General features: G+C 45.7%; 1 protein-coding gene across 1 annotated transcript; it reads right to left on the bottom strand.

The window, feature by feature from the left end:
- Positions 1-6,645: 6,645 nt before the first annotated feature.
- On the bottom strand, positions 6,646-9,638 carry LOC127295611 (uncharacterized). Its single transcript, XM_051325578.2, has 6 exons — positions 9,432-9,638; positions 9,244-9,285; positions 8,072-8,236; positions 7,805-7,981; positions 7,408-7,617; positions 6,646-7,308 (listed from the first exon to the last, which is right to left on the bottom strand). Exons 3-6 carry the CDS (start codon positions 8,150-8,152, stop codon positions 7,039-7,041), a joined length of 738 nt encoding a protein of 245 aa, XP_051181538.2. The 5' UTR covers positions 8,153-8,236; positions 9,244-9,285; positions 9,432-9,638; the 3' UTR covers positions 6,646-7,038.
- Positions 9,639-11,784: the final 2,146 nt, after the last annotated feature.

Raw genomic sequence — 11,784 nt, forward strand, 5'->3', positions numbered from 1 at the left:
AGCAGCCGAAAAAGACACTCGACAATATATTCTCAGAGCGCTTCAGTCGCGATTTAATCTCTGAATGCCACAATACTTTGCGAAGGTAAGACCCCAGGATCCATCTTGCGCGGCGTGGCATCGCCTATGAATGCGCTCTGCTACTTTTTCCGTATCAACAGATACGAAGAAAAATCCTAACGGACGCGTTAGGTACCCGATAAAACGTACATGACTGGAATTCGGCATCTGGTAAGACCTTAAGCGTCACATGTCGAATTACGCCAGTATCCCGAGATCATGTCCAGGGACGTGATCTTGAAGTAGGTTTTTGCGGGATTGCCACAAGAGCAGTTAACTGGTACCTGATCCGTCGGATGAACTAGCCCCAACGACCGTTATCCCTGTACAATATACGATTGTTTTATGAAAGTTATTTACTGACTCGAAGAAATCATAAGATAATTGTAAGATGGAGATTTTCCCTGATTCTTCGATTCAAGCAAAATCTCGGGGGCTACTGACATAGGCATCCCCAATGGGCATGCCGAAGATGGTACCCGGGGTTTACTGAAGGCCCACGACCCGAAGTTTATGAAGCCCGGAAGTCCAGTTACGAGATAGTTGGGAAAGATAGAGTTGTATTAGGAATAATGACTTGTAACTATTACAGGACGAACTCAAAGAGTTTCCCGGACTTTGTAACTTGTACATCACGAAACCCTCAGCTCCGCCTCCTATATAAGGGGGAGTCGAGGGACAAAGAGAGGATCGATTTTATTGTCAACACAACCCTAGTTTCCTAGCAGTCGAGTACTTTTCCGGCTGAACCTTCGAGATCTACTTGCCCTTTACTTCCCTGAAAACCCTAGTCTACAATCTGTAGGCATTGACAAGTCGATACCTTGTCAGTCGGTCCTTGGTGTGTTGGTCTTCTGAGAAGCAAAATTGTATATCTCTCTCCACCGCCAAAGTCGAATATGTTGCCGCCGCAAGTGGATGCACTCAATTGTTATGGATGAGGCAAACTTTAAAGGAATACGGTGTCATTTGTGACAAAGTGCCTCTTTTATGTGACAATGAAAGTGTCATCAAGATTGCTTATAAGCTGGTGCAACATTCAAGAACGAAGCATATTGAGATCCGGAATCATTTTATTAGGGATCATGTTGCCCGTGGTGATATTGAGCTATGCTATGTTCCTACCAAAGATCAACTTGTTGATATATTCACGAAGCCTCTTGATGAAGCAATGTTTTGCTATTTGAGGAATGAGCTAAATATCGTTAATTCAAGGAGTTCAGCTTGACCATCTTGCAAGCATTCCTCTCAAAACTTTATTTGGTTTAGATGTGGGCATGGAAATAGGGGGAGTGCGGTTTAAACTATTGAGCTATCCCTCCCCCATAATGCCGATAGTAACAAATCATTCTCTTTATATCATGTGTTGATATGTGAGCTTAAATGACGAGTAGTGGTTTTGGGCCCAAGATATATCTTCACGGTGCCATACCATAATACTCATATATGGTGGCCTAGGCCAGCACACTCTTCTTTGTGAAGAGTTGAGTTTATTTGGATCTTAAATGGATTTTATTTGACATCTACATGTTCTTATGGGAAATCACTCTAGTTTGGCCTTATTTGCTCATATCTTGCAAAATTGAGTGATCATGTACCATTAACAGTTCGAACGTTCTAAACCCAAGCCTACACTCATCTATAAGCCATTTTCATCTTGCTCCTATGTCATGTTTTGGTAAAAACTTGGAGTTTGAGTGGTTTCAGTTGGATGATCTCGGTTGTCTAATCTTATTGGTCAATTTGCATCTTATATGTGACGTGATATCTTATTGCATCACATATGGGCATAGGCAAATAACCAACAAAACATAGGCTTGATTTCCGGTGTTCTGAAATTTTCCAGAACACCGGATAATCCGGCCCTAGGATGCCTCGGAAAATCCGGCCCAGCTGGATTATCCGCCCTAACTTTGGACCGGAATATCCGGCCTGGGCAGGGTGCGACGGATTTGAGGAGAGGCCGCGGGGTGAACGGTTCCACAACCAGTTCCCCCACGCGCCTCTCTCTCTCCCCTCAAACTCGCCAGAGCCAATCCTCCTCGCCGGAGCCGCCCCGCCCGCTCCCTCGCAGAGTTCTTGGGTGGATCGGGTGCTCCTCCTCCCTAGCTTTCATCTCCTCCAAGCGGCTCCTCCAATGGAAGAGGGTATGACTCACAATCCCTAACCCTAGGTGTTGTGATTTATATGTGCTATTTTCTTGATGGGGATGTTGTCTAGTTGTTCCAAATCGTGTGTAGTGTACTACTTTTGCATGCTATGAGGCCGATCTGGTTCTAGACATGGATTTGCTCAAGTTTTCTGCAGATTCGCAGGGCCGGATTATCCGGCCCCCGCGCTGGCCAGATTATCCGGCCTGGCCGGATTATCCACCCCCCAGGGACCCCGGATTATCCGGCCTGGGAAGTGTTTGCTGCTGCAGTTCCTTTTGATCTACCGTGTCTAAACCATTATCGACTCTTAGTATGCATATAGAGTACACTACTGTATCAATACATGACTTATGAGCATTCTTTTCTCCATGATATCCATCTTTGTCTATCACGGGTAGTGGTACTCGGAGGCGCTCTCGGACTCAAAGGTCAAGTGATGAGTTTGCTCAGAACGCTCGAAGGAAGTCCGCAACTCTGAAGCGGAAAGGAAAGGCAACAAGGGAGAACTACAAGACCATGGATATTATCTCATATGCTGCACTCAGACAGAAGAACTGGTATGAGGATGTCGAGCGGGAAGTTGATATTGAGGATCAACGGTTCTGGTGCATGGAACAAATCTATATATTCAAGGACATCTATGAACCCATGAAGAAGGTGAGACCTATGCAAGCCATTGATGTGGAACTTCTCTCTCAGAATAATCACTTTGAGGATGCTATTTGGGTTACCGGAAGGATGGGCTTGCAGAAGCTAATGAAGGTCCAGTGCGACTACAATCCTGATTTAATCAAGCAATTCTATGCTACTCTCGCTTTCAAGAAGGACGAAGAGTGCACAATTCAGTGGATGTCTGGCTCTTCTCCATGTGAGACCTCCTTGCACAGGTTTGCTGAGATTCTTGGCTATCCATTTGAAGGTGGTCACCGTCTCCATGGCCCTCAGAAGACTGATAAGGATATGCTCTTTCATCTCTATGACTAGTCCGGGGCATTTGGCACTACCTCTGGACTTCTCCCTATCTATGGCCAGCTGCTTCGTTTCTTTAGAGCCACCATTGCTCCTAGTGGTGGGAATAATGATGCGCTCCGAGGTACTCTGGTGGACCTTATGCATCACGCCTATGAGTGTGCTCAGGATGGTGATGAGGAATCAGACTTCACTCTTAATGTCATGGACTATATCTTTAATGAGATTCATGATGCCATGGTTTCCCGGATGACTATGCCTTATGCTCCATACATTCAGCTTCTCATCAACAGCACTGCCGTGGCAGAAGACTTGAGCCAGTTCCCTACAGAGAGTCACACTTTCAAGAAGACATATAAGAAGAAGCCAGCTGCCCGTGCTGCACTAGTTTCTGGCTCATTTATGGGAGATGCCCGCTCTAGTGGCTTTGCACCCGGTCGTCCTATTGCTACCCCACTTATGCAGAAGCAAGTGAAGAAGCTCAGCTGGTTCCACCGCAATATTATGTGCATGAACATTCAGATTCACAAGGAAAACTTTGAGGCCACCTGTCAGCGCGCATAGATACAACATACTCAGGCAGTCATTCTACACAGGCTCAGTGGTGAGCAAGGAAATCCTCCTCAGCCTCCACTTCACCCCGCCTACAGTGGGGCACTCTTCTCAGGTTCCGTGGTCTGACCTTGAGCTCAGTATTCAGAGGGCCAACATCGCTCGCGACTCTCCACCAGCTGCTGACAGTGATGAAGACTATGTGTCCGAGTCGGGCTCCGAGTGATCTCCATGGGGCGAGTAGCATCACACTTTTTCCCTTTTTGGCGTTTCGATGCCAAAGGGGGAGAAGTGTTCTATTTAGGATTTCTACGGGCTTTGCATGGGTAGGGCACAAGCATATGCTTTTACCATTCCTTTATCGCTTGTGTCCTCTTTTATTTCATTTTTTAAAACTATTTGGCTTGGTTTGTTCGTTTAAGACTATGTTCTATGTGTGGTTGTGAGACATATTATTAAGGATTTCGGAATTCTATATGTTGAGATCAAGGTTTATGATATGGTGTGTTATTCAAAATATCCGGTATTATATATCTCCATATGGGTATGATCTCTATCACCTTGTCTCAACTATATATATTGAAATTACTTGTATGCACACATGTAGGGGGAGTGCCTCTATCTTTTGCCAACATGTCGGTTTCTTCTAGAGTTTTTATTGCAAATCCATATATTGTCATCAAACACCAAAAATGGGGGAGATTGAAAGAACATCACTCGGATTAAGTTTTGGAATGTTTGATGTCAATATATGTGATACACTAATGTTTGATGAGATGGTGCAGATAATAATAAATGTATGTGTATGTGGTTGTTTTGTGTGGAAAAGCAAGACAAAAGGAAGCAGGAATATTTTCACCGGGCCGGATAATCCGGGCCGAATATTTGCAAAATATCCGCCCCCCAAAAATCGGCTAAGGACTTTCTGTCGAGTGGCTCAGTAACCCCCTGGATCAGGGCCGGACTTTTGCCCAGATTTTTCCAGAAGCCGGATTTTCCGGGAGGGGAGGGGGGGATTATCCGGCCCCTACTTACACCGGATTATCCGGCCCCTGAAATCCCCCAACGGCTGGATTTTGGAGGGGGGTATTTGTACCCCCCCCCCCTCTTCCTCCTTCCCAAGCTGCTCGAATTTCTGCCAAGTTCATCACCATTAGAGCCACCTCAAGAAACACAAGAATCACAAGATCTCCTCCACCCAACCAAAGCTCTTGATCTTTGGAGATTCGAAGGAGAAGACCCCGATCTACATCTTCACCGAAGCGATTTGCATTTCCCCCTCATATGTTTGAGGGCCCCTTTGCTAGTGTTCCTATTTTGGGAAACCCTAGTTGTTTGTAGTTGATATTGTTCTTGTTGTTGTTGTTGTTGTTGTTGTGTTGTTACAGATTTGGGAGCCTCCAATTTAGTTGTGGATGTGTGCCCCAAGAACCTTGTAAAGGCCCGGTTTCCGCCTCGAGGAAATCCCTTAGTGGAAGTGGGCTAGGCCTTTGTGGTGTTGCTCACAGGAGACCTGAGTGAAGCCTTCGTGGCGTTGGTCTGGCTTTCGTAGCGACCACACTCCTCCAAACGTAGACGTACCTTCTTGCAAAGGAAGGGAACTACGGGAATCATCTCCGTGTCTCCGCGTGCTCCACTCCGGTCAAATCGAGCAGCTTGAACTTGGGGAAGAAGAGGGGTATTTATACCCCCTCAAAAAATGATCCGTTGGTGAAATCTGGGGCCGGAATATGCCCCCCCCCACCCCCACCCCCACCCCCCGGATTATCCGACCGGCCTCGAAATATCAGGCCAAATTTCCGGGGGGGGGGGGGGGGGTGGTATACAGTAAGCCCGGTCGCTTAGTCCTTAACCGATTTTTGGGGGGCAGATATTTGCAAATATCCATCCCTGGAATATTTGGCCTGGGGCAAAAACTGATTCTTCCATTTTCAACTTTGTTTCTTCCTTTTCTTTATTTTCATCATGTATTCAACGGAGATCAAATTTGCACCATTTAATAGAGTATCACATATGTTGTCATCAAACACTCAAAACCATAATGGTAGAGAGATGTTCTTTCACGTGGATCATATCATCATTCAGTACACATACACGAGACAGGTGTGGCACATATGCCTCCTCTCATTTGGGCTGCAGATCCAACCACCACAATTGGATGACAGTTGGGAGGAATGGTGGCTGCGTGTGAGGGGCCAAGTGCAGGCTAAGGATGGAAGGAAGTTTGACACTCTCGTGATCCTGGTTGCGTGGATGCTTTGGAAAAGAGAAATGCATGAGTTTTTGGTAATACTAGGGAGCAATGCTCCGTGCCACGTTGCTGATCGCATTAGGGATGAGTTTAAGAGTGGGAGTTAGCCATCTTTGAAGGCAGTACCACCATGAGAGAGAGTAGGCTTTAGTTTTCCAGAAGTGTAGGAGTTTCTTTGAGTGTTCAGGTGTTGCAACTTCCCTTTTGTTCGCATTTGGGTTTGGCTTCTTGTAATTGTCTTCTACCTTGTATAAAGATAAGGCACGTCTTTGACGTGCTCTCAAAAAAAATTGTGTTGGTACGGAAGATAAAAGAAGATACGAAAGAGGCCCCAAAGAATAAGGCACCTCTATGCCGAGCATTTGAAATGCAAGAGAAGCAAATTGCATTGCAAGAGAGGGAGGTATGACAAGGTATGCCAAGTATTTGAAATGCAGGGAAGCAGATTGCATTGCAAGAGGGAGAATGCACAAGAAGGGAGGGAGGCGGCAAGGACACAATTTGAAGTAGAATAAAAAAATACAATTCTGCAAGATCAAGCAGGATGAGATGACCGCTCGCCCCTGCCACCATTGGTCGTGTGGTCGTGTGAGTTGGTTGTATGAACTATTCGCTGTTTGAAGGTAGTTATAAGATATTATAAAAATATAGGAGAGAGAATACAGCCACCCTAAATATAGACCATCCATTGAAAAACTAGAAAGGTCTAAAAAGGAACCTTTTTACACCATTGTCTAAACTGACATATAGACAACAAAAATTAAACCATCCACCAGTGATGGGCTTGGTGTTGGAGGGTGACCTCCTAGTTTATTTAAGTCACATCAACTCAAACACCATTCCAAGGTTCAATAAGTTATGAGCACCACTAAATATATGATGATTAAGGATGAAGATGAAATGAGCAGTACTCCCTATTTGAAAGAGAGTAGCAAACGCAATGCCAGTCTAGTCAAACATATCATCTAAAAGAGAATACCAGATTGCTTCCGACACTTCAAATCACCAAACGTTCATCTATTTTTTTGTTATCTGTCTCAATCCATCTGCATCCTACACCCCTGGTGCACCTTCAATTTTTCGACCATGTACCGCCGTGAGTGCAGGAGCTCCAAATCTTGTTCTTCCATCTTGAAGATGGACCCCTGGCGCCACTTCAAATCTTGTTTTGCCTCTGGAACCCAACAATTCTAGTGCCCGATGACGAACTCCATAGACCCACACAAAATCTGTGTATAGATCCATGTATATCCAGTCATGGCGCTTAAGTTCATAAAGATGTGCATCAGCCACCAGTTTTTCTGCCACGAACTTTGTCAGCATCTGAAAGAAAAGAGGCATTACATAACATGCAGAGCCACAAGCTAAGGATACATTGTTTAGAGAAACCTGAGGACACATTTGCTAAACATTACGATTTACCTTATCAGAAAAGCCAGTCACAATTTCATCTTCAGGATAACATATTAACTTGAGAGCAGTTGCAAGTTCCAGTTTATCCCAAAGCCCAGTCTCAATTCTTGATACCTCTTTAATCTGGTTGCTACCATACTGCAACAATTCAGCACGTTCATCCACAAAAAGATCACACTCATACACGGTCGATGCCATATCAATGATACCTGAATTAACCTGCATAAAAGAAATACTAATTCATCACTAACAGAAGAAAACAAAGGGCAAAGTTTTATGCGGGAATATCGTACAAATACTTGTGTCAGTACCTGGAAGAGGGAAGAGCACAAACTATTTGAAAGTGTAACAGTATATGACAGGGAGCAAACCATCGGAGACACAGGAAAGGAAGTGATGAGCTCACCAAGCTAGCATCAACCTCAATGCCATAACGATCTAGGACCATTTTCATTCCTCGACTAATCTGGAGGCGGTCCTCATGAGTCAGTTCTAATTCTTCACCAGGCACAAAAAACTTGATGAGATTCTTCAAGCCCCATATTACTTCCAGCACAGCTTCATCAAACAGGCAGTGGATTCTCTGGCAAAGAAATATGCAGAACAAAATTTGTGCTCAAACAATTCACAGGTGTACAAGGGAAGTTTACATGCAAAGGAAGCTTACACTCACCAAACTTGCTTCAATGATGTCTTTATATTCCTGTTTTCCAACAGCAAGTTTCTGGCCAGGCCGGAGTGACCTCTTGATCATGTTAGCAAGCTTAGAACAAACACCATTACTGTTAATGGCATTGGCCTTGTCCTCGAAAACTTGAAATTCTTTAAGAGAAACAGCCTGATAAAGGAATAAATAAAGACGGGCATTCATGTTAGCAGGAAAAACAATGAATCAGTCAAACACAATGACATGTCTCAGTTGTCACTAGAGAGGGTGTATGTTAGCAGGTATGCGAAGGATGTGGACTATGGAAGTCCTCAATATCAAATTATTGCAGTGTAATTCATAATAGGTCCATGTGCTAAGATAATGCAATCTATGCCGTTTTAAAAACATATTATAGTTGAGTCATTTGGTAGAAATATCCTATTACCATGCTCCTGGCAAAAAAAAAAAACCATCCTTAAATGGTAACCCTTTAGTTTAACAGATATGATAAACCTTTTTCACTCCCAATAATTATAATTATAATAATAATATTTGTAACAGAAGACATATTGTTAGCTTTCAACCAATTTGCAGTCACATTTTCCCTTTCCAGCTTCATATACTGTATTTACTACTGTGTGCTGCTCACTGAAATAATATCTCGTCCATTTTACTTGACCAGCTATCAGGAGCACTTTTTTTTTCGGGGAAAATCAAGTCAGATCTGGTAATAGAGGGATCCGTAGAAGTGTGGTTGCAAAAGAACTAACAGGAGTACAGAACGAACAGATAGGTGAAAGGCTGAAGACTTTGATTCTGAAGAAGAGGAACTAAAAATACTTGGGAGAAAGAGGATCAAATCTTTGATCAAGTGAGACTAAAATACTCAAAAGTTCCTAAATCCTTTTCAAAAGAGTATGATATCCCACTCATGTTTTTGACCGTTACAACTATCATGTCAGGCCTCAATCGTCCGTACTAATCAAAAATTGGTAGCAAAACGAAAATGTGTTTCTAGACTGTTACGCGTAATTTTGGTGAACAACTAAAGTGCTACTCGCGAAGAAACAAAACAACTAAGGGTCAATATAGGGTGCCTGTTTTCATTCAATCCGTCTCTTCAATTAAGAGGAGGAATGAAGCATAAATTTAACAACATAGGAATATGATGCAAGATTGAAATAAGAGGTACTGACATGTGGTGCTGTGTCCTTGTTGACGAATTCTGACCAAATATGCTGCAATCAATCCAGACAAAATAGGTGGATGACAAAGCCGACAAGGCAAGCAAGTATATCAATAAATGAATAAATAAATAAATAAATAAATAAATAAATAAATAAATAAATGGAAGAATAAGAAAACAAGAGGGGGAAATAGGTACCTTGGAGGCTTCTGGACGAAAAAGTTTGACACCATCATAATGTATGAGTGCGAATCCAGAGGGCGTCTCAAAGAGCACCAAGATTATCCCATAATGCCCCAACCAATTGGCTGTTGGGGGAAAACAGTAGTAAATCAAAACTCAGGCAAGCAATAGGATTGTAGAGCATTCAGATAGACATCAAATGTTAGAGAGGCAGGACGAGACCAGCCCGTCCGGATCAGCGCCACAGCTTAATCCCTTCGCCACCAAACCCTAAGAGCATCCCCACTCGTTTGGGCTCCCCACGCCCAAATCCGGCGAAATTTAGCGCCGGATGGATGTAGTTTTTGGCCTGGGGAGGCCCATTTTCCCAGCCGCGAGCCCATGGACGCGCACCCACCGCGTGCATAGCGACGGCGCAGTCACCGGGAAGGGCAATCGTCGGAGTTCCCTCGACGCATTGAACCGTCGCGAAGTGGACTGGAGAGCCGGAACGACTCGTCGGGAACGGTCGAAGTGGCCTCGATGCGAGAACCGCCGTAATGGAGCACGAACTCCGGGGAAGAGCAACCGGCGCTCTCTGTCGTCGAGAGACCTACATATACGGTTTTCGACGGGCGACGCCATTCATCTGTTCTCTCGTCACCATCCTCCGTCAACCATGAGCGATATCTCTTGGCCATCGGACACCGACAGCGAGGGGAAGCCGCCTGGATGGCGCCATTGGTGGGATCCAGCTGCATCGTCCAGCAGCGACGATTCCCCCCCGCCGGCCAGCGAGGACGAGTTGGACGACGAGGAGGAGGACGAAGAGGCCGTGGAGCAGGCCGAGGAAGAGGCCGAGGAAGAGGAGGAGGAGCAGGAGCAGGAGGAGGAGCAGGAGGAGGAGGACGAAGAAGCTGATGAGGACGACGACGAGGACTCAACTTCCTCCGACGAGGAGGTGGCGAGCCGGAAGCGTCGCCGCGACGACGATGAGGCGGGGCCTTCTAAGAAGAAGAAGAAGTAGTTTAGTTTTAAAGTTTTTATATGTAATTCTTATGTTTATTCGAATTATATTCGAAATATATATATAATCTATCTATGTTGCACCAATTGAGAGTTCAAAGCTTTCGTTCGACGAGGGTATTGCCGTAGATCGGGAAGACGAGGGTTTTGCCGTAGATCGGGAAGACGAGGGTTTTGCCGTAGATCGGGAAGACGAGGGTTTTGCCGTAGATCGGAGGCCATTGTCGCCGACAAGTTGGGGCCACGCGCGCTTTCGCTTCGTCCGGAGTCCCCGAGCGCTCCCCGGGGGGCCGGGGATGTCGTGGGATCGCCGGATGGATTTAGGCCCAAATCCGGACGAAAACGAGGAACCGGGGGCGCGACTGGGCCGAATTACGCCGTCCGGATGGAAAAAACGCTCGCCGGGGGCCTGTTCGGGGGGACGAGTGGAGATGCTCTAACTGACGGATGGAGACGCGGGGCAGGTGGGGGGTGGGGGGGGGGGGTGTGGATCTGGGGAATTGCTGGCTTCGTGAGCCCAGAATTCGCCTCATCTAAAGCTCCCAGTTCTCAATGGGTATATGGTAAGCCTAGGTTTCATTTCTTATTCTCAACACTCACGTATGGATGGCATTCAGATTGAGAGAGAAGAGGAGGATGGAGGCGGGGAGACTCACCAAAACTTTCGGACGGCGACCCAGGGCGGGGAGGGGGATTAGGAGCAAAGGGAGGGGGAGTAGGAGCGAAGGGAGAGGGGGCAAGACGGCGACGACGATCCCTCTCTCTCTTTGCGCGTTTCCCCATCGAGGTCCCAGATCCGGGTTGCCTTTTCTTCTTTAGACTAGATGTGATACCCCGCGCATTGCTGCGGAAATCGTGATACATCATGCAATTGATCATAAGCTGATATACATGGAAAGATAATACCATGAAACTTTCTATTCTTAAGATTAATTGCAGAGTGAAAATCTCTACTAATAAGTTACGGATCGGTGGTGTTGGTAGGTCAAAAAAACCGGAATAAATTTTCGTCCGTCAAAAAAACCAGGACTCGGAGTGCTTTCAGATCTGCAACCGGACCGCCAGTGCCTTTGCATGTTTCGTCCGGTAGAAAAACCGGGCGTTCCTATGTAACCCGGTAGCATCGGCGAGCACGCATATGGGGTAGGCCAGGGAAACTTTCTAATTCGCAGGATTGCTTTCCTTTCTACGTGAGGTGGAAAAAAAGGAACTTCCGATCCTACCGTCCTAGGTAACCAAAATCCACACGGCACGCACGCGATAAACCGACCCAGCGTCAACGGGTCACATCGTGTTGACTGTTTGTGTGCTAGCTACACACGGTAGGCTCGATCGAGACTGGTTCCTAGCTGGAGTCATGCAC

The sequence above is a fragment of the Lolium perenne genome, chromosome 4, assembly GCF_019359855.2.
Source record: "Lolium perenne isolate Kyuss_39 chromosome 4, Kyuss_2.0, whole genome shotgun sequence".
Lineage (NCBI taxonomy): Eukaryota > Viridiplantae > Streptophyta > Magnoliopsida > Poales > Poaceae > Lolium > Lolium perenne.